The following is a 24,689-nucleotide window of genomic DNA, read 5'->3' as shown; positions in this document are numbered from 1 at the left end:
TATATAAACACGTTAAATACACAATCTTATTTAAAGAAATTAAATGATCTATGACTTCACCAAACAAAACTCTTAGATAATGTAGCAAAGAATACATACATAAATCACACCGGGGGAAGAGGGCACTGACTTCTCTACTTTTTTTCTAAAGAATTTTTTTTTTGTTTTAGAAATTTCTTGATATAGACTCTAGTAAAACTTTGTAAGAAACATATTATATGCTTTATTAGCGTTTGTAATTTTTTAAAGATGAATTCAATTTATAAAAAATAATAGGTTATGAAAACAATTTACTCATTTTTACTCTCGTTGTTCTTTTCAGTTTTTGGGCACTAAAAAATATTATTGCACTTTTGTGACACTATAAATACTGGAGGGTGTCGGAAGTGTCAGATTTAAATATTCCTATTTTAATTTTGGTTTTTATGTTTTTATTATTGATTATTTAATCAATTGCAGAAGCATTTTCTCTGTTAATTCGAGTGGATTTATTAATTAGTAGAATATAACCATTCTGGAAAATGTAGTTGAAAAAGTTTTAAATTTTTTTTGTTGAAGATAATTTAGCAGGAGTTATACATTTGTTATATATTTTTATGAATCATTGATATAAGTGTTACGAGTGTATAAAAAATAAAAAATAAAAAAAAATTTACAATCCCTTAATCGGATACAATAATATGAACGAATACTAATAAATTATACGTATTCGTTCATATTGTACGGTATAATAAACATACATCTAATTAACCTTATAACTTGACTATTATTTGATATTTGAATACCTAAAAATGACTTGTGGAAAATGATTTGACTTTAAACTCTTTAATTATTAAAAATTAAAAGTATTACACTTTTACTTTTTTAATACTTAATATAAATGTTGAAGTTGTTTTTATAAGTTTGTACACTGGTATAAATGTCAAATTCTTTTTTCAAGTTTATACCTAGAGATACACATAAAATATAAATGTAAAATACATTTTTATAAAGTTTAATCACATATGACTATAAACGTGCACACACGTGCATACATTGATAAATACTGTTGTAAAAATAATCGAGTAAAAAATCATATCTTACTATTCAGTTAATTATCTACCGTGAACTGAAAAAAGCATTAAAACTTGTTTACTAGAAGTTTCACTAATCGAAGCGAATCGGATCGTTTTGACTTTATTCATTCGTTACTTTCTATAATCGTTTTATTACTATTTTGAATCTGCCTAGCTTTTTGCATATTTTCAATACATTTCTGATGTCAGAAAAATTCATTTCTATCTTTAATATATACATAACTATTGATTACATTGTTGCATATCCCCAAGGTGTACTACTGTGCATTTGGTTTTGGTAATGCGGAGGGAAATCAATAATACCGTTAGAAGAGTGTGAAGAATGCTCGCTACCTGCAGGTCCGTTTGAGTTTATGTTTACATAAGAAGGATAATGGTGTGTTGATCTTATGTAAGGTTGTTGCGATAAATAACTAGGCGGATTATAGGGGACACTATTGTTTGCACATGGGCTTAATATAGGCGAAGTAGGGTAGTTTCGAGAATGTGTGTTATCATACAGTGACGTTGACTTTGCTGGGCGCCAAATAGAGTTAATAGGCGATGAAGTAGACGAAGTGCTTGCATTATTGTTTGATTTATAACACGGGCTTTCTGGGGAAGGAACGGATGTCTTCGGACTTAGCGATGGAGCAGGCGAGTTGTCCGGCTTTATATCGCTATTTTCACTCGATATTGAGTTGGAAGTTTTTTTTTGAGTTTTGTCTTGCTTTGCTTTTTGTCGGTGCTTTGCTCTACGGTTTTTAAACCATACCTAAACAAATAATTATAAGATTTATAAACTTGTTTAACACTTGTGAACTGACACATTTAATTTGTATTATAGAGATTATATATAACTACTGTTCTTTTCTCATATTCAAGATTTAATGGTTTGTGAAATACATATTATTTTATGAGTATTTATGATGGAAATATCGTTAAAGAAATTATATCGTGACTAGTGGTAATTACAACTTTTTTGAAAAGAAGCCTTCAAAATTAAAGACAGCATTTAATTTTGTATAAATATTTTTATAATAATTACCGGCTCAGTTAAAGAAACCATGTTTCGTTTCATTGTCAACAGTTCTGACATTTTTGATCCAAAACCTCGTAATTTTTGCACCTAGAGACTATGATTTGGGGGTGCTGTTACAGCCAATTCAAGTTATAGTTTAACGAGAAGAAGAATTTCATCTAATAATCTGAATATTCAAAAATTATGTAAATTTACTACCGCTTATTTTGTTGGTTATTTTAACACTAAAAAAATATAGATTTTAACACTAAAAATATAGAACTAAAAATCTGCCGATGAATTTAAATTTAGTATGAAATAGTAAAAGAAAAATATTTTTAACATTGTATTCACATTTTGTGAGAGAAGTGCGGCAAACATTTTATGGGTTTTTAGTAAGCAATGCGAATATAGACAATACTTTCTTATTTAACATAAGCAAAGGAAATATTAAGTTTGGAGTTGTCACAATACCTGGTCACATCTAAAACATCAATGTTTAACTCAGGTTACTCATAAAATCTTGGAATATTTATGAACATCACCAATACCCACAAGTTTCGTCATGATCAAGACTCCTGTGATAGGAATAAGCTTGTAAGCAGTTGATTATGCAAGAATGAGTTCAAAGTCATAGGCTCCCCGCCGGGTCACTATTAAAATTCAACCCAATAAAATTGCTGGAGTTTTCTTAAAAATGTAGTCCGTAAATCCTAATATACCAATGATTTGAAGGTAAAATTAAGTGCGTATGTAGTCGACTTAACTTTTCTGTATGTTTGTAAACTTGTTTAATTTATGCCTATTTGCCGTTTAATTACCTGTATGGAAACCTGAGAACAGGTTAGTAAGTACCAAAATTGATACTAATAAACAAGAATAACCCAATAAGCACACAACGCCAAGCCGACGTTGTTTGAACATTTTTTCTTTTATTTGATAGTTTTAAGTCTTTAGTTTGACGCTATCTACACACTGGATACATTTACACACTGGATACGTTATTAATGAGTAGGCTAGATAATTTATGTAATAATTTCTAAATATTTGGAAAAACCTATTAATGAAAACACAAGATAATCTACTTGGACTCGTGACTCTGGAAGATTAATCTTTCTTGCAGCTTCCTCTCTCATAAAAATATCTGGATAGTGTGTCTTTAAAAAAAGCTCTTCAAGAATTTCCAACTGAGATTTTGTAAATGTTGTTCTTTCTCGACGTTGTTTACGAGGAAATCCTGAAACAAAAAAATCAAGTTTTAATTATGATTAAAAAAATCAACGTCAAAAATAAACAACTTCTCGCTTTTTATCGCTACAAAAAAATATTTTACGCTATAAAAACATAAACTACATACCACAACTAGGAGTCAATGGATAATGCATGTTCACATTTGTATGGTACGGAAATCCTGACGGCATAGAAGAATAGGATGGAACGCCGTTGTATGGTGAAGACCATCCCATATTGGAAAACTCACCGGAGTAGTTGCGAGCCATGTTCTATATAATACACAAAAACGTTATAATTATTGATTCATTTTATGTGTTTTATGTGTTTAGAAATTTTTTTCATTTTAACTCTTTTTTTAATAATCGTTTAAAAATTTCAAAAGAATAATTTGTTAATTTGAAAAAAAACTAAAATTTTGACAAATAATAACAAAATAATTTCAAAATTAATTAAAGAAGTACTTATAATATTATTAATTAATTCACATTACAAAAAACAATATTAGGCCAAATAAATAGAAATAATAGTGATATAAAATGATAATTTTTATAAATATTATTTATGGTAATTACATGAAAATTTTTAAATTTTACGATTGGCAATAACAAAAAACGAACATTCCTTAAAAACTTTTTGCACAAGTTTACTATAGCGCAATAAATAATTTAAAATCAATAGCAAAATAATATTTTCAATATTTAACTGAAATTAGTGCATTATATAACAATTTGCAATCGACATAATTTATTATCATTACAATCTTACCAATGGCCTAACACGGACAAGGTTTTTCCAAATAACCTAACAGAGATTAAAATTGACGTCACAGCTGCTGCAAAAAATCTCAAACGAGCCTGACTCTTAAACATCCATTATTTAAAAGAAGCGTAATCTTGCCAACATTAATGCATATGTGTGCGGTGAGATATTACTTTAAACGTATATGTAACTTGCCACTTCCTGATTAAAGATAAACATATAAAGTATTTGGCGTCGTATCCCTTTAGTTACACTCAAGTATGTCATTTTTAAACTCAAGTTTAACTGTTAGCTGATTTGTTAAACAAAACAAATATTTTGACTTGAAAAAATTTGTTTGTTTTTTGTTGAGTAATTTATTTTTCTCATACGAATATATTCTTATGCATATCTTTGAAACTTATGCGATATTTACCAAATTATAAATAATATCTAGTATTTACCATTTTCCTAAAAAAAAAACTTCATGCGTAAAAGTTTATGCACGTTATAATTAGAACATAAAGGGACACTAACACAGATTATAAAGTTAATTATGAATGATGTTTTTTGATTATAAATCTACCATAATATCGCAACTTAAAAGATTATCTCAGAATAATTTAATTCTTTTGTATATTTATTTATTAAAAAAAGAATTTCCGAAAAACCTTTAAAAAATTGATTACCTTTTGTTTTTGTTTCAATAATCTTCCAGAGCTATTTCTCTGCAAAACTAACAAACTCCAAAAAAATGTTTTCAAAAAATGTCGTTCAAATTGTCGGGATATTGTTCCCGGTAAGTACATTGTACATAAATATTTTTGTCAAAAAGCGGATGAGACGGAGATCCTCCACTTTTTAAAAGGAAAACGTATATCAAAAGTTAATATTAGAAAGTAGTCAGAAATTTTGTTTTTGATAAGAATTAGTTTGATGGCACATATATAAAAAGAAATGATTTATGGAAGAAAAAGGATAGATTCTTGAAAAAAGATTTTTTTCTTTAAGTTGACGAAAAAGCTAAAATAACCTTATTTAAAAACCGAGTACAGGCAAAATAACTGAATATTTAAAAACATTTTTCAAATGTTCTATTATTTTGTCTGTACTCAGATTCAATATCTGGTGAAAATAGAAAAAATACGATACGCAAAAGAGAATTGCATAAAGGTGCAGAACCTTGCGTAGCGAATGGAGTAGAAAAATTGTGTTAATTAAACATTTAGATTACACAAAAACTTAAAGAGCGCAAGCAAGTTTGCTTTCATAGACAAGTAAATAAAGTGTTATTGAAGTACTCTAAATGCAAATCAAGTGTTAAGTTTTGCATCTGTATAAAATAAGATTCCGCAGTACTCGTCATTACTAAAACTATATTTAAAAGTTTACAGTTTACTATTTTACAGTTTCGATATAAAATATGACACAACAGACTCGATAGCAAATAATAATAAATGGTTAATCCAAACTTTGGAAAAAGGAGGTGGATCGTAAACATGCAACCGAGTCACCATGTAATCTTTAGCTAACATCAACATAATAACTTATCAGCTAATATTGACATGAGGGCTGTAACCAAAGTGCAACAAGAAAAGTTTTTAAATATGCTGATGCAAAAAATTTTGCCACGAAATTTTTAACTAGAAATAAAGCTGTTCAAAGTTGAAGATTTTACAGTCATATTGATTTTATTAATGGTAGAGGCGTGTAATCGAATATTGTCTCTTTTCTGTATTGTTTACCAAAAAAATCCGTTCATCTACAAAATTTCATTCACTTTGTTGAAGTTAAATTTGTTTGCATCTCCTCTTATTACGAGCCTTTGTGATTGCCGCCAGGTAATTCATTCATCATTTGAAAGTTTTATGTTTTGACATTTTTTTTTTAATTAAAAATATTTTGATGTGCAATTTAAATTAAACTCCAAACGCACAGATATTTGTAGACAAAAAGTTTTTTTATTAAAACTTTAATTTTAAAAATTTTAGATTAGTTTATGATCAAGGTTGAGTGATACCTTTTTGATGTCGGTTGTGGTGGTCCGACCTTTCGTTTTTTTTAATTCAAAAATTAATAACTTATATGTATGAAAAAATTTTTTAACATATTTAGGGAAAGCCTCTATAATTCTTGTGGAAATAAGTGTAATCTCATCCCCGTGTAATTAAAATCCCATATTTTTCTTAACAAACAGAAACGTCAAAAGAGCAAAATTTTCAATATCAGCTTTCATTTAACTCATCTTCATTTTTTTATTGCTTCTTTTTTAATGCGATCAAAATCGATTATTTTTTAATTTTTTTTTGTTGTTTTAAAGTGACGTAACTCCTTTATTAATTTTAAACCCAATTCATGTTTCTAAATTTCTAATATCAGCTAATCCTTGATATTTTCCTTTCATATTTTTTAAACCCTGAACATTAAAGATTTTTTTAAAACCAATTTCACCAACTGATGTGCACAAAGTTATTTGTGTACATCAGTTACATTACTAATTTTTCTATATAAAATATACATTTTTATATCAACTAAAAGCGACGAGACATGGTTAATATTATTCGAAAAGAAACTAATGAAATAGTACTATTAGTAACAAATAAAAGTGATAAATAGAATTATTGTTTAATTATGACTAATGTTTAATTAATAACGGTTTAATAAATGCTTAATTAATAACGGTTTACATTCTGAATGTTTTTATTTATAAACCATGTTTAGCTATATTTTTCAGTGAAATAAAATATTAACATAGAATAGACAGTACTCGATCATTGACAGCATTTTCTTAAATCTAGTGTAACTATTTTTAAAATATTTTAATCATAATACCTACCTAGATACCATGCTACTAAGTATTGTTTTTAAAACTTGGCCCTTAAAATTAAAATTTAAAAAAGTACGAAGTTTATAAATTTAGATAACACCGTGCCAAGTTTAAAGTTTTGTATTTTCTAAACCTTTATTTAAATTGTGTATATTGCATAATACTTGTTTTTTTAAACAGAGAGCATAAGCCACACAAACAAAAAAGAAGGCCCCGTTGACTAGCCATCGAGTCTAGGCAAAAACATGTTGTTTTTTTTAGAGAGGATTGAGTTTTGTAAACTGAAAATTAAAGCGTCTTGTAAGTCAGATAATTTAACAATTCTTAAAATAAAAACAATTGCTTAATGTATTTTACACGTTTAAAATTTTCATTTCGCATAACCTGCTGTACGTTAGTAAAACTTGATATTGGGCATCTAGGGAAGTAACAAGCGTAGTATACAGAGACGGCACAATCTGTTTACCGCACGTCTCTACTCCCGGTGAAATACTTATGATGAGAAAGTTTGGGTTAATTATTGTTAAACTTTTAAATTTAAAGCTATAAGATATTTATGATGATTTTATTAAAAAATACATATAAAAACTAACTGCATCAAACAAGTTTGCGGATATTTTTTTGTGAAAATAAAAAGGGACAATCGAGCAATCTATGAGTCGTTTTAGGGAGACAAACTTTCATTATTGTTTTGAATTTTAAAATTTTTTAAATAAATAAGAATGAAGCATTAATTGATATCCAGAGATATTGGCGTTCAAAGCTCCGCTTATTACAGCTCTAATATTTTTTTACTGGTTAGTTTTCTGCATAACTTTTTTATAATTTTACAATAATTTTTTTACAATTTTGTTTATAACATTTTTCTTTCTGAAAGAGATTTTTTTATATTATCATTATAATTACAATTTTAACAATTAAGTAACACTTTACTTACGATTTTATTTGTTTTTCTAAACGATGGAAAATTTCAATTCTTCAATTAAAAAAAGTATATCAGTATATAAGTATGTAAAAGTCGTATTTAGAAATATACGACTGATGATAATATAAACCACTAGTTGACTTCCAAGCGTATTACCAAAAATGGCGTCTAATCCTCTAAAATGTTAAACTTATAAGGCGTCATTTTTAATTTTCTTGTTGCTCAAAAACTAAAATATTTAAATCTAAACTTTTCATACATTAAGAAAACACAACCTAGATAGACAAGTAAAATTATGTAAAATTCTTATGAGAAAGTAATTATATTGTTAACCTTTTGAATACAAAGCCGTGAGATATTTATGATATTTCGATTATAAGTTAATTCAATTTCAAATTAAATAATCTAAAGGCAAATTCTCAGGCTACGCGCTATACTTCGATACTTTCGCCAATTTACGTAAAATGGATTTTGTATTATACTTTTTTTTGCAATTTAAGTTTAAAGTTTTTAAGATTAGTATAGACATAGTATGGTGTAAAATTAGTATCGACATTTTATAGTATAAGACATATATAAACTTATTTTATAAATTGGTTAAAAAAAAAATTGTTACAAAAAGTAATTAAATTTGTAATAATGAACCAAAAAAATTATTCCTAAAAGAAATTGAAATTAAAAGACGCTGACGTATAAAGGTTCGAGCTGGCTTTAAATTACAATTTCTCACAGTGGCGAAATCTCTTTACAAATATTGTTTTAAATATTGTTTTAAATAACTAGTTGTTTTCTTCCAACTGCATCATATAAATGGTGGTCCGGCTAAATTTTATATTTATTTATATCATATAAATGGTGGTCTGGCTAAATTTTATATTTATTTATTACTTCTAGTAATGAAAAAAAAAAGGAATAAAACTCTTTAGAAAGCCGTAGCGCAGAAGTTAGACCTCGGACTTTAGAATCAATAGGCTCACGGATTAATGTTTTATATAAGTGAGATAGAAAAAGGCAGAAAAATGCGTGAACCTCCTATCTACACGCGTCTCCAGGGTGTGATAAAACTGTGATAAAATTGTTAGATTGTTTTGGACCTGAATAACCAAGAAATGTTAAAAATTAAAAAACCTTAAAAGTTAGATAAAAAAAATTGTGATGATTTCAAAGCGAGGTTTAACTTTCTTTAAAAAAAATACTATTCAACAACTTGAATAATATTAAATATCAGAAAAGCTTGATTAATATAAAAATACCTTAATTAATATACGATTAATTTAAGAAAATACCAAAAAAAGAATTTTCTAGGTTTGTTTGTTATCTGAAAATTCTAACGTAATAATTTTTAATTAGTTTGAATTATTGCGAGAATTTTCATTATACAAAACCTGTTACATTTAGAAAATATAAAAATTTAAACCATTGCTTTATATTTTAAAGCGATATTAACTATGATAAAATCGTAAGAATAATACTATCTTTTTCTATTACTCTTACTAGTTCTAGTCACAAGAGTGATGCAACTTTAGGATACATTAACTAATCGTAAAAAAACGTTACAAAATTTAAAACCTATTTAGAAAAAATAAAAAAATCTTTAAAAGCTGCCAGCTGATTTTCACGTCTGCTTAATTGGATTTACAGGGAATAAGCAAACTCGGATTTATAGGGATAAGAGCAGCAAAGTGTACATGTGCAGCTGACTTAAGTAGGAATAGGCGCCGTGTACATAGATTGACGAATGGGTTAGGGTTAGTGCAGATGGACTAGCAATGAAAAGATATCATTTTTGTGTTTGCAGACATGTTTACTTTATGTACACGTTGGAAAAGAAAAAAATGGGGACGTATATAGAATAATATTAGAAGTAATATACAGAGTTATACAAAACTCTTTAAACGGTGAAAGTTGTATGCATAATAAAAATAAAAAAAATCATTGAGAAAAATAGAAAAACTTAATAATTTTTGTCTACAAGCTTTTCTCATTGCAGTTGGCATTTCGATTCTATCAAGTCCGTAATTTTTACGCTGCGACGCGCTCAATTAATATTAAAAAACTTTATAAAATTGTTTGTTTTAAAATTTATTGTTTTAAAAAAGACGATCGCCGTCCTATTTTAATCAATAAGTTTCTAAAAAATATAAAGTTTTCCATTTTAATTTCACAATATTTACAAAATTATTACTTATGTTACAATTTATGTTAAATACATAAATTGTATTAAATTATTATAATTGTTAAAGGTATTATCAATTAGCAAATAAAAACAAAAGACTACGTTTAGAGCATTCTGCAAATAAAACATTATAACTATAGCCTTTTAGTAAATAATTTGTACAAGAAAACTGCTCTCTTCTTCAAACCCTATTATGGAACCTTGTATTATTGTACACGGGGGAGCTTTTAACATTCCAGAGTCCTATGTAACAAGATACAAAGAAGGTACTAAAGCTGCTGCGAAGTTTGGTTATGATATTCTATTTAAGGCAAGAAAGTTATCTTTTACAAAATTGTATCATAACATTGTTAAACAGTATCAATTTCTAAATGGTTTAGACCTTTTATATTTAAATATTGAAGTTCAAATATATCAGTCCTTGTGTAAATAAATAAATATATATATATATATGTGTATATATATATATATATATATATATATATATATATATATATATATATATATATATTTATTTACACAAGGACTGAGATAGACGTATGTACATAAAATACAGTATAAATAAATTATATACATATACATATATATATATATATATATATATATATATATATATATATATATATATATATATATATATATATATATATATATAGAGAGAGAGAGAGAGAGAGAGAGAGAGAGAGATAGTGACGCGTTTTTTTGGTGAAAAAAAAAAACGAAAACATCTTTTTTTGTTTTGTTTTTTAGTTGATTTTTTTTAGAAAATATTATAATTGGTTTTAGTGTTATTTATTGACACAGTAAACATTGTTTATTTACATTTATTGTTTTTAACTATCTTTAATATTCGATATATATATATTTTTTTTTCCGATGGAAGTAGAGATGTATATGATTTTTGATGGAAGTAGAGAAGATGGAAGAAACTCCTTTTAGCAGCGACCATGATAGTATTTGTAGAAAATAGAGAGGCAACTTTAGGATGCAGGGAAAGAGGCTCAAGCTTAGCAAATAGAGTGGTTCCAACTATGTTTACAAATACATTTTTGGTAGGCCTGCTGATGCATCGACCATTTAGCTGATGTATCAGCATCCGCATTGGTCTTGGTAACCATTGGTTGATGTCGATTGGTTTGAAAAATCAGTTTTTTTACTTTCGTGTTTCTATCTTGCATGCAAAAGTATATTTACTCCATAAATTATATTGCATGTATAAGTCTAGTTTATTATATAGACATATCTGTGACCACTAAACCTTTAAATACTTTTTGAACTGTTTTTCATCAGGATCTCCCTGCATTTAGTGTCTATTTATAATTTAGAAAAGCAATTTTATAACTTAGGAGTCCAAACTATTCAAAGAGATAAGTTTAAAATAAAAAAAATGTAATGTAAAATGCAAAAAGATTTTGCTCCAGATGTTCAGCTTCTTAGAGGAGCTTTTGGTTTTTGCACAATCTATCTGTTATTCATTAAAAAATTCCTTAATAAATACAAAATTTGGTTTTATACTTGTAACAAGCATATCTCGGTAATGCTAATGTTACAAGAATATATACATAACAACCGTAATTTATTGCGCTGTAAAAAAATTCTTTAGATGAGCGCAGTCTTTAGGTTTTCATAATAGATTACTTATGCAATATTTTGGATTGCTATTGTAGATGTCGTCAAAGGGAAAATTCAAGATTCAATTCTTTATATCAGTTAAATAGTTTTATGTTTTATAAATATAATTTAGAGTGCAATAATTTTATATGCAACAAATGTACCTTTTAAAAAGCATTGCAGTTTATTATGCAACTAATTTATATATTTTTTTATAAAAATGACTTAGTGTTTTTCATTTTGATTATAACGATAATTGTACTTTTGAGAGAAATATTATACTTTTGTGAGAGTCATAAATTGCTCCTGTAAATTATTTTAGGGGAGTGTGGGCAAGCGCAGGGAGTTTAAGGGTGCTTTTAACTCTCGGATAAATAAAAAAATCAGAACTAATTTTTTTCATGTGCTTTGGTTATCTTTTGTGATTAATACATACATAAATATATAGAAAGAATTTATTTCCCTCCCCCATTTATAAAAAATTTAAAAACTTTCTTTTTTTCTTATTAGCAAGTTTTAACCAATTAGATTTCTATTTTTTTTCATTTTTTAATGGTATTTTGGTCTACTTTGTGTTTTTGCTTGTCTGATTTGTGTTCTAGTAGTATTCCTATCTGCCATGGAGAATGTGTCAATTGAAACAAAATAGGAATAATTTATGTATCAGATACCTTTGGTTAGTTTGACCATTGTCTCGGTTTTTACGCAGGAGAGCGCAGCACCAAACTAATTAAAATTAGTTTAGTGCTGCGCTCTCCTACATAAAGACCAGGACAATGGTCACCCTACCCTAGGTACACTTCTTATTCCCAAAGTGCTTATTTATGATGATGGAAACATAATATTTTAGATATATTTAGCCAGTCTAATTTGGAAGGTCATTTTTTTTTGTTTTAACAAAGATATATAGTAGGCAAATGCATCATGGTGGATCAATATCATAAAGTCTCCCTCAAATCCATTTTTAAAACTTGACAGCTTGAAAATATACTAGGATAAAGGAAAACTTTTTCAAAATCTATCTCAAAAATGCTTAAAAAAAAGCAGAAAAACACCAAAAAAAACCCAACAAAAAAACATGTTTTTTTGACTCAAAAAAATCCAAAAGAGAAAAACGTTTGTTTTTCAACTCTCCCCCCCTCTCTCTCTCTCTCTCTCTCTCTCTCTCTCTCTCTCTCTCTCTATATATATATATATATATATATATATATATATATATATATATATATATATATATATATATGTATATATATATATATATATATAAATGTATAATTATATATACATACATATATATATATCTATATATCTATATATATATATATATATCTATATATATATATATATATATATATATATATAAATGTATAATTATATATACATACATATATATATATATATATATATATATATATATATATATATATATATATATATATATATATATATATATATATATATATATATATATATATGTATATATATATATGTGTTTATATATGTATGTATATATATAAATGTAAAGATAGAGAGAATATCAATTATATGTGCTACAAAAGCCATGCACTTTTGATGTGCTTGATGAGAAATATGTCATTATTACTGCTAAAATCAACACATATTTTCTCATAGGGAGGCACTGCTGTAGATGCAGTTGAAGCAGCTGTCAATAAATTGGAAAATAATTCTGCTTTTAATGCTGGGCATGGATCTGTTCTCACTGCAGCTGGTACAATAGAAATGGATGCAATAATTGTTGATGGCAAGTTACTTAAAACAGGTGATGTGTTTATATAATTAAAGAAATTTAAAGTAGGAGGTCTGACTTAAAATACTCCTGGCATTTTTTGCTCTTTGTTAGGTAAAAGCAAAAAATGGTGTCTGAAGTGAGACTTTTGGAGTAAGCATAAAAGTTTAATTTAGAGGACAGCTGATACTAAGGTTTTCTGATCTCTACTGTAGCTTGTAGAGAGGGTGATTCATTTTCCATACAATCTTAATTACTTACCCAGGTAGAATACTAAACTTTGTATTTTACTTGAGAAGTTAGGTTCTTGAGACTTTCCACAGGTTTTTGATAAAGCCTGTGAGTTTAGCAGGTATTTTTTAAAACTATTATAATAAATGGCTGGTCTCCTCCATAAGCTTGCTTTAAATTGTGTATCTTGAGTTTTTTAAAAGTCTTTAAAGTTATTGAATGATCATTTTTTAACCACAGTATTAAAGTTGTCCTTTATAGACAACACTCTCTTTAATTTCCAAAAAACTCTGGGTAACAAAAGTTCCATCCTTAGTCCTGCATTATTCTTTATCTAAATCAAGGAACTTTCAATATAATTAATTCTCAACAAAAATCATCATTTTTTAATTGTTTGGAGGCAGCCAATCTAGAATCTGATCTCTCTTCTGTGACAGCTCAGAGCTTTCAGTAACCGATGAATTTTAACCCAAAGAGAATTCAGCTTTGTGGTGCTAATAATTATCTTAATATTGTTAATATTCATAAATGGCAACAATTATTCTGAATACTCTACTTTTTTCGTGTTCACTTTTGACATTTTTAGATGTGATAATTTAGAATTTTGTTTTTTAAAGCTGGTGCCTCTAGCAGCCAATTCCAAAACATTCACCAACTACCATTTTTGAATTCTGCTATGAAGTATATAATTATAATTATATGGTTTATAGCAAAATTTAAGAATGGTAGTTGGTGAATATTTTGGAAATGGCTGCTAGAAGCACCAACTATAACAATTAAATTTTCAATAGTAGGGGAACAAAATACATTGTTTGTTTCTTGAGAGACTGCAGTTTTACCAATTACTTGTTCCACTCTAAACTTTATGGTTTGGTGGTCTCTCCAAACTAAAGGTGATTCAATTTAGAAATAGATCAATAACAGTCTAGTATTTTTATATACTAGACTTTATATATTTTATTTTATTTATTTCCCATTTATCACAACAACCTTTTTTTGTACTGGGTTTTATATTTACGGTGTCATAACTTAAAATAGATTTAGATCATTTAGTGTCTAATAATGCTTTTATTTTTCTTCTATTCACACATAAAGTTGGAAGTTTTTAATTGGGCAGCCACAAAAATTCTTTTTCTTTAATTCTTTTTTTGTTGTTGTTCCAAACCCCCAACTTAAATAGTGGTTGCTTGCAAGCTTTGTTCCAAACCCCCAACTTAAATAGTGGTTGCTTGCAACCTTTGTTAAGAGAAGTTCAATAATGATAATTAAAAAACACCTCAATAGATTTTTAGAGAATTACAAATGTGACCTTCTGTAAATATAAATCATAATAAATAAATCAAAAAATACATGTAATAAAATAATTAATATGTAAAATATAGTATATGCAAATAAATAAAGTCTATGCAAAATATAAAATATAGTATATGCAAAAAAATATAGTATATGCAAAATAAATATGCAAATAACAAACTTATTGAAATTTGAAAGTATTGTTTTTTAGGTGCTGTCGGATGTGTTGAAAATATAGCAAATCCTGTTTCGTTGGCTCGCCAAGTAATGGAAAAAACAAGTCACTGTTTGTTGGTTGGAGCAGGTGCTATGAAGTTTGCTAAAGATCTTAATTTTGAACTTTTAAGTACCCAAGAACTTATTACAAAAGATTCTGTCTGCAAAAGTTTCTGTATGGGTGAAGGTGAAAGTTTTCTCAACATTTTTTTTTTTTAACTTTTCTTTCTGTTTTTTGTTTGCTTGAGAAAAAAATGTTTTTGACAAGTAAATTCAGGTAAAGGGTCTGAGACTAAGTTTAAATAACTTGTTCATCTGTGTTCATCAAACATAGTTTTTTCCCTTTTTACAGTTGCATTCGTGAAAAATATAAATACCTTTATATTAGTATACATATAAAACTTTTTTTTAGTCAGATTTTTATCAATTTGTATTATTTAAGTAAATTTAGTATGCCTATACAGTTTGTTTATCCTAAACCTTAAAACAAGTAGTTAGATAATTAATATCAAGTTAATTAATTAATATCAAGTACCTAGATGTGATGTAACTTTTAGTCTTTCTATATTAAGTAAACTGAGAATTTTAAATAAATAATTAAGTCACACTTAAAAAAGCAAAAAAACTTTGACAAAATTAAAAAGATCATTGTTATACAACATTAAATCCTATATCATGTGATAATATAACAGGTGATATTTCTGCAGTTACAATCTAACAAATCAATTTTTTTTTAGAAACATGATTTTTTTAGGAACATTTGACAAACATATTGAGCTGTATATGAACAAAATAATAAAAGCAAATGATATCAATGATCTTGAAACATGCTTCAAAGAAATGATGAAAAAAGAAAAACTATCAGAATGTGGGCATGATACTGTGGGAGCTGTTGCAATCGACATTAAAGGAAATATTGCATGTGCTACATCTACAGGTAATAGAAAATACTCTAAAAAATTTTTGAAGGCAATGCTATAGACTTATATAAGGTCATGGATAGTATTCTGCTGACAATTATAGGCATGTTACATTATTCTCATAAATCTGATGGATTTGAATATAGGTAATCACATTTTAGCACTTTTTAAGTGTTGTATTCCACATTATTAGTGTGCTAAATATAAAAATGAGTTTTTCTTATATAAAAGTATGTTATGAACTTCTTATATGAAAGTTATGAAGCTTTTATTTATTCTTTCTTTTGTTTTGTAACATGCTTTGTTGATTGACAGCAATATTTTTTAAATGACAATTAACAAAAATGTACTAAGTACTAAGTAGGTTCCTGCTTGGTACATGTAGTTATTATAAGTAGTTAACAAATAATGTACTAAGTACTAAGCAGGTTCCTACTTGGCACATGTAGTTATTATAAGTAGTTATTATACAACAGAAACGTTTTTTAATAGCATTTTATTTAGATTAATTTAATAAATCAAATTATTAAAGAAAGTTTTAATAAAATAATTTTAATATTAATTTAATTAGTTATTAGGTTATACAGCTTTATTTTTGTTCTTGAATGGTCTTCTGCAGAAAAAAACTTCAAGTCTTATAAAACATGGCAGAGTTTTTTTGAATAAGATCATAAAAAACTAGTTTTTAGTTATTATTTTTTAATCATTTTCCATGGTCTTATGAAGACAAATAAATAAGTAAATGTTTGGTGCATGCACAATGTCACTTTTTGAACAATAAACTTTTTTTAATAAATGATTTTTTTTTTGCAGTGAGCATCACTTACTAGACAAACATTACTTGATTTTAATTTCATATGCTAGGAGGTATGCCAGGTAAAATGTTAGGTAGAGTTGGGGATAGTCCAATATTTGGAAGTGGAGCTTATGCGAACACAGAAGGAGGATGTTCTTCAACTGGTCATGGAGAATCTTTAATGAAAACAATTGTTTGTAGAGAAGTATACCTTTGATTTGTTTTATTTTGTAAAAATTTTTTATGATTTGTATTGAATGAGTTTTATTATTTTGTTTTATTATTTATTGTTTTGTCTAAATTTTATACTCTCTATTTTGTACTACTTAAGTATTTTGAATTTGAAAAGTTATTTTGTTACTCCAAAATTACAAAAAATAAAACTAAAAACTAATTATGTTTAAAAACATCATTTTGTTATTGGTAAAAACCCTTATTTCAAAGTAATTGATAAAAATGAATGTTTATAATTTAAAATATTTGACATAAAAATTGTGTCAAACACTACTATACATTACATAGATTAACTGAAATAAAAATTGTGTCAAACACTACAATACATTACATAGATTATCTGAAATGAAAATGCTTGATAATGTTTAATTAAATAATACTGTAAAAATGGATTTTTTGTTTGTCTAAACATATGCTATAAATTTGATATATTTACTAAAAATATATATATAAAGTATTTTTGTGTGTGTGTATGTTACTCCTGTAGATTTTAGATAACACATGTCGCTATTTTATGTAGGCTGTTCGTTACTTAGAAGACGGGTTTACTGCCATGGAAGCATCAGAAAAAGCAATATCTCTTGTTTTGCAGCAAACTGGTGGTCGTGGGGGTATTATTTTGATTGACAAAAAAGGAAATCTAGGATATGCCTTCAACACAGGATGTATGGCTTGGGCAAAATTCTCTTCAAAATGTTTTGCTCATGGTTTGAGAACTGGGGAACATTTTGTAGAACCAATGTGATACTACAATTTTCTTACAATATTAATTCAATATAATTTTCATTGTTTGATTTTTATCAACTTATCAGTTTGATGTCAGCAAAGCGATGCCATCAGATGCAATAAGTGCAAAAAAATTTCAGTAATTTATACTTTTATTATTTAGCGCTATCGATATTTATAACAATATTTATAATAGTTATAAAAGTAAACACCTCATAAAAGCATATACATAAAGTTATATGAAAAACATATATATATATATATATATATATAAATAAATAAATAAATAAATAGAATATATTTCAGACAACAAGCATGTACAAATTAGGAGCCAGGTCCATAGTTTTATTTTTGTTTTTTTTTTTTTAAAAAAAAGAAAAGTATTATTTTAAACTTTGATTAACTGAATTAATAGAGTGATTCACCAAGGTACAAGCCATCAACTGTTTACGAAAAGCATGTCTATAGTTTAAGATAATTGTATGAAAAGATGGTAATCTGAACTCTAAAAGCATGTAAGATATACTATCATATTTGTTGTATCCGAAAAACATTTTAGCACATTTGTTGTAGCAATACTGAAGGCGTGCCATTGTTTTATCATTATAATTTTGCCACAAAGGAACACCATATAAACAAATGCAGTATGCTTTAAACAGTTTAACCTTCACTCTGGTGGAACATAAATGAAAGCGTCTAATTAAGATATTTGTACGTGTGTAAAGGCCCTTCACCTCTTTGATTATATCAAGATCATCGGTTAGGTCATTTTTAATTATATGACCAAGGTATTTGAAAGATTCAACAAAAGCAATTTCGCATCCTGACACACATAATTCTGGGAAGGAGTTTGATATAACTTTTGATTTTTGAGTTGGATTAAACACCATACATACAGTTTTCTTGGTATTAAAGGACATGTTAATTAAGGAAGATTCCTTATTTGTAAAGCTAATTAGTTTCTGAAGAGAAAACCAAGAAGGCGCAATTAGAACCATATCATCAGCATAGGCCAACACATTCATGAATATACCACCTATATTACATCCAATACGAAGGTTTGATATTGATGAAATCAAATCTTGTATGTATATATATATATATATATATATATATATATATATATATATATATATATATATATATATATATATATATATATATATATATATATATATATATATAAAGAGAGAGAGAGAGAGAGAGGGAGGGAGGGAGAGAGAGTATGCAAAAAAAATAATGGTGCACTTAAAAAAAAGTCATTATTTTAAAGATTGCATCAAAAAAATGAGTTGTGCATTAAAATATTTGAATTTTTTCCAGATATTTTATCAAGTATTGTTTTAAGAATTTATTTATGTATTGGTGAATTAACTTCTATGTGATAAATTGATCAAAATGATGGAAATTCGAATCAAGAGGGCCTACTTTGGCCTTGGTGGCCTCAGCTAGACAATTAAGTATTGAGTTGACCAAATTTTGGGTCTATATGTTTTGAGGAGAAGAAAAACTTGTGTTTTTAGAGTTTTTTCAAAAAAGGATGAAGAAAATCAAGACCACTACTTTCGTAATGAAGTATCATCACTATTTATTTTTTTGCCTAATTTAACAATCTCAAACAATCTTATTGTTGGTGGTGAAGGTATTCCACAACCTCCCAGTAATCAAAATGAGTCCAATAATCTTGCCTTTGTTTGAACATACCCTGACTGTGAGATGAAGTCTATTTACTTGAATATAGATCATAAAAATTAAATTTCTTGTTGTTATTCAATTGCACTGAGTGTTTATGGAACTTGAAGTTCTATACCAGTAAAAAAGTTTCAAACAAAACTTTTGATGATTTTTTTAATATAAATCTATATTTAGTAATTGTAATGCATGAAATTGGAAAAGGACATTACAAAGCTGTAGTTTTGTGAATTTGAGGCATCATTTTCAAAAGTAAGACATTCAATGTGTTGTGGAACTATTAATATCTGATTAATACCTGGTGCAAATTCCAAGCAGACAATATTATTAAAACATGTGTATAAAGAAAAACCAGGACAACCTGTTGTAATTAGGGACATAATCAAGCCAATATTTATTGATTTATTTGATGAAAACATGTTAAAAAGTTGCCTTCATCAAAAACTCAAAACAATAAAAATTCTATAAATGTTAAAATTTGGAAATGGTGTCCAAAAGATATTGTATAATAAATGTTATTTAGAACTAATAATCCTGGTAATAATGGTATAACTTTTGCAATCAAAAGGATAGTTAAAAAATTAAAAATATAGCAGAAAAATCAAGCAATAAATTAAACCAACAATAGAAGTAGAGCAAAATAAAAAGGTTAAGTTGATCAAGATGGAATAACTTTTTGTTAAGTTTTAATTTATTTTACTAATTAACCAATGTTCTTAGATTTAAACTTTTTTTAAAAAGTTGCTGTCGTAAGGGGTCGTCCATTAAGTACGTACGCTTTTTTTCCGTCAACCCCCCTCCCCCCACATTTTGCAATACGCTTTTTTGAGTACCCTCCAGCCCCCTAAAAGTACCTTCGCTTTTAACCTATTTATCTAACATTTTATGATATTTTGTTTAATTTAGAGTCTCCTTTCATAAATAATTAACCCACTGCCCTCCCATCTCACATACGCCATCTGCAGACCCCCTTCTTCCCCTCCGAGCGTACGTACTTTATGGACGATCGCTAACATTTGTATTATTTGAAATATATTGTAGTATTTTCTCCTTTTAGTTATGGATTAGTTATGAAATAAAAAACGCAGAATACGTAACCATTGAATTACGAGACGAAAAGATAAAAAGTAACCAAAATTACTGCTGTGCACAATTCACTGCTCGCGACTGTATATAAATTATGTTAGTATATATATATATATATATATATATATATATATATATATATATATATATATATATATATATATATATATATATATATATATATATATATATATATATATATATATATATATATATATATATATATATAAAATAAATTCTACATGTAAATATATACATAAATATATTAGGCAAGCGCATAAAAAAGCGCTTGCCAAAAAAAAATAAAAGCGTTTTATTCTAAATCACAACTAAAAACTTTTTTGCTCATTTGTTCAACTTTTATGAAAAATAGCTTTTTTAACCTGTTTTTTTTTAATTATTTTATATAGTATTTATTCAAAGCGTTCTTTTTTCTATTTTTATTTTAATTTAAATAGAAAAAAAACGAATTTTTTAAATCGTGCAGGCTAACTTAAAAATGACCATTCTACCAGCGCTTTTTCGGGCGCTGGCATTAGTTTTTAATCGGAGAAGACTGTTATGTATATATCAATCTATATTTATCTATCTATCTATATATATATATATACATATATATATATATATATATATATATATATATATATATATATATATATATATATATATATATATATATATATATATATATATATATGTGTGTGTGTGTGTGTGTGTGTGTATATTTATATATATACGCATATATACACACATATTTTAGGGTGATTCACAAAATGGTAACTCATAATAATGCTTCATGATAGTGCGTTATTATTTGTCTACTATATTTTTACTCATTGTATATTTATTATCTTAGGCTTTGAGCCTGTCAAAAAATATTATTGATTGATTGATAATATTGGTGGGTTAGATTATAAACTAAAATTACTTTTAGGGGTTTTCAACCTGCCCTTAAGTATATGATAACAATTTTTTGTTGTTGTTGTTGTAATATTAGGAGTCCTAATGTTAGGAATAGTAATATTAAAAAAGTAGGCCCACCTAGATCTCATATGGGCGCTTAATTAATTTTCAAAATAATATTCAATACAATTTTGAAAGTAATATTCAATTCCTTTTTTTTTTAAGATTATTAAGCACTTTTTTTTAACTAACTTATTTTTTCAAGATTTTTTTTTTAGAATATAGAAACACTTAAGAATATAGGAACATTTAAGAAACAAATGCTAGTTGCGGATAAAATAATTATAACACTACATTTTACCTATTTCTTAAGTTTTATTGATATAGGAAAAAAGAATAAGCAATAAAAATAAGCTACGGTAACAAAAGTAGAATAACACTCGCTATTATGCAAGCTAATTGGTCGCCCATAAAAACGTCATGCTCTAGAGACGATAACGTAATTTATGAACTTAAATTACGACTCATACGAGACTTGTTACAAGAGATGAGTTACGATAAGTGAGATAGGAGAGAGGAGAAAGAGAGTCAAAAATTGCGCGACGTAATTTAATTTATTTTTTTAAATCTGTTTCAGGGTTTAGTAAAAATAATAATTCAAAGATTTACCAAACTATTTTAATTGATTACTAATCAGGGGCGGATCCAGCATTTTTTGTTTTTCGTGATGTTTAACATCCAGACAAGGACCTAAACTCCAAAAATTTATATGTTTATTACTTATGTCAAATAAAGATGCTTTGCAAAAAATTGTGGTTATTGGAGTCTGGTAACAAAAAAACCCAAAATTTTCGTGTTCTCCTCCCCCCCCCCCCCCTCCTGCCCCAAACTTGAGAGCAACTTGGGAGTTGATGAAATATTTTTTTGTTCTCTTTTTTTACTAGATTTATATTCATCAAGAAATTTTCATAGTATAATATTCATCAAGAAAGATTCATAGTATAATTTCTCAGCGTTCAATAAATGACCATACAAAATTTGCAATCCCCTCAAATTGAGGGGGATTTAAACTATGGTCATAATTTTTGAACGCTAAAATATTTTACGATGAAATTTAGAATTTATCGATAAATATAAGTCAAGTGGAAAATAAATGTAAGTAGTTATGTTGGAAAACAATATATATTTCATTGTTTTGCTCGCAATAACTTTTTTTTACGTTAGTATAAGTTACGCTATAATGTTCAGAATGTTTTATAATTTGTTTACCAGAGCATGTGTTTAAATTACGCAAATACAATTTTGGGAGATAATAAGTCGGCATTTCTAATGTTTATATTCAATTATCTATCTCTATATATACCTATATATATCTATATCTATATATATATGAAGACCTCAGTGGAAAAACCGGCGTTGTCACATTTAAAAAGTATTGAGAAAGTATTTGTTGATCATTAATAAATGTCTTTATTTAAAGCAAAGAGAAAAAAAATTTTGTATAAAAAATTACAAAATGTTTTGTTTTTGAATAAATTTTAAATAAAATAATTATAATATAAATTTTTTTAAATTGCTTAGTTTCATTTACTTTAAATAAAGACTTTTATTAATGATCAATAAATACTTTCTCAATACTTTTTAAATGTGACAACGCCGGTTTTTCCACTGAGGTCTACATATATATATATATATATATATATATATATATATATATATATATATATATATATATATATATATATATATATATATATATATATATATATATATATATATATATATATATATATATATATATATATATATATATATATATATATATATATATATATATATATATATATATATATAGATATATATATATATATATATATATATATATATATATATATATATATATATATATATATATAGATAGATATATATATAGATATATATATATATAGATATATATATATATACATATATATATATATATATATATATACATATATATATATATATATATATATATATATATATATATATATATATATATATATATATATATATATGTGTGTGTGTGTGTGTATATATATATATACAGAGACGATTCTAAAATAATGAAAAATGAGGGGGACGCTTCCTTAAAATGTACTAATTGCTTACTCAAAACTAAAATTCACCCGACTGAAATGTGTCGACGAGCCTCGACTATATTCCTCAAAAAACTTACTATAACTTGAAAATTGCTCAAAGAAAATCATTAGAAATGATCATGTTTTAAAATTTTAAACTTGAAAAAGCAAGATAAATATTAGGGAAAAAAATTACTAAATTTAAAAAGTCAAACAAAAAAATTACAAGATACCTTTTGTTCTGCTAAACGTTACCAAATGCAAAGCAGTTTGCTCTCTTTTTTTTAATTAATTTCTAGAAGAATAAAAAAAATCATATTCTCAAGAATGCAAAGCATGGCCTGTTTACAAATTCGTTATAATTTTATTAATTAGCTAGTTATTTGTTAGATTCTGTTCTGTTAGATGCTTGTTCTGTTTTTTGTAAATTTTAAAGAATAAAAGATTATATTCTTCCAACTTGGTTCTGTGATCCCAAAATTCATTAAAATGTTTCTAGCAAGTTTTTGGCGTTTTAAATTTATAAAATCACTAACGAACGTTAGTATTTTATTAGAAAGGGGATTCCAATTTAATTTTATTGTTACAATCTTCTCTCAAAAAAACGTGTTTATATTAGCTTTTTTGTCTAAAGTTTAAAAATGCGTCGAATCGAAGAAAATAGCGTCCAATTTATTTTCACAAGGCAAGCAAACGCCATATGTTGGACCTGCCAGTAAAGGGTATCAACGTTTTTTTGTTTTTATTTGAACAAATAAGTGATTTTTATAAATTAACAACTACAAGGTACAACTTTTTAAATTAATTTCTTATTTGAAATGGTTCTAAAATTTTTCTAAAATTTTTTTGTCAATTCTTACCGAAAATGTCTTACAATTAACAGTTTTATTTAATACAAAAAAAAAAACTCCTAAGTAAACATTTTATAAGAGATCCATCAGTATAATTTTTACTATGATTAGCGTCCCAAAAACGCCACGTTTCAATTTTTCTTATAATTGAATCTTTTATTTTAAATTTCAATTCCTTAGTGTCTTATAAAAATATCATTGAAAGTTTTTTTTCAAAAAAAAAAGTTGTTCGTTATGTTTCGTATTATGTAGGTAATAGTATATGTCGTTCGTTGTGTTTGTTGGTAA

The 24,689-nt window shown here is 26.5% G+C and overlaps 2 protein-coding genes across 6 annotated transcripts; one reads left to right on the top strand and one right to left on the bottom strand.

Moving 5' to 3' along the window:
* Positions 1–916: 916 nt before the first annotated feature.
* On the bottom strand, positions 917–23,925 carry LOC100209084 (paired mesoderm homeobox protein 2). 4 transcript variants are annotated; one of them, XM_065799654.1, is made up of 4 exons: positions 23,784–23,925; positions 3,434–3,578; positions 3,162–3,313; positions 917–1,830 (listed from the first exon to the last, which is right to left on the bottom strand). In XM_065799654.1, the coding sequence occupies exons 2-4, from the start codon at positions 3,573–3,575 to the stop codon at positions 1,306–1,308; spliced, it is 819 nt and encodes a 272-aa protein (XP_065655726.1). In that variant the 5' UTR covers positions 3,576–3,578; positions 23,784–23,925; the 3' UTR covers positions 917–1,305. The 4 variants fall into 4 exon arrangements, with proteins under 4 accessions (XP_065655726.1, XP_065655727.1, XP_065655724.1 ...); XM_065799655.1 differs by lacking the exon at positions 23,784–23,925 and adding an exon at positions 7,812–8,061; XM_065799652.1 differs by lacking the exon at positions 23,784–23,925 and adding an exon at positions 4,737–4,871.
* Positions 4,890–17,809, top strand: LOC100212729 (isoaspartyl peptidase/L-asparaginase). 2 transcript variants are annotated; one of them, XM_065799650.1, is made up of 6 exons: positions 4,890–5,888; positions 13,219–13,366; positions 15,069–15,260; positions 15,828–16,010; positions 16,858–16,994; positions 17,544–17,809. In XM_065799650.1, the coding sequence occupies exons 1-6, from the start codon at positions 5,745–5,747 to the stop codon at positions 17,766–17,768; spliced, it is 1,029 nt and encodes a 342-aa protein (XP_065655722.1). In that variant the 5' UTR covers positions 4,890–5,744; the 3' UTR covers positions 17,769–17,809. The 2 variants fall into 2 exon arrangements, with proteins under 2 accessions (XP_065655722.1, XP_065655723.1); XM_065799651.1 differs by lacking the exon at positions 4,890–5,888 and adding an exon at positions 7,098–7,174.
* Positions 23,926–24,689: the final 764 nt, after the last annotated feature.

Source organism: Hydra vulgaris, chromosome 06 (assembly GCF_038396675.1).
Source record: "Hydra vulgaris chromosome 06, alternate assembly HydraT2T_AEP".
Classification (NCBI taxonomy): Eukaryota; Metazoa; Cnidaria; class Hydrozoa; order Anthoathecata; family Hydridae; genus Hydra; species Hydra vulgaris.
Note: the sequence above shows the minus strand (reverse complement) of the source record. Positions and strands in the feature narration are given on the sequence as shown.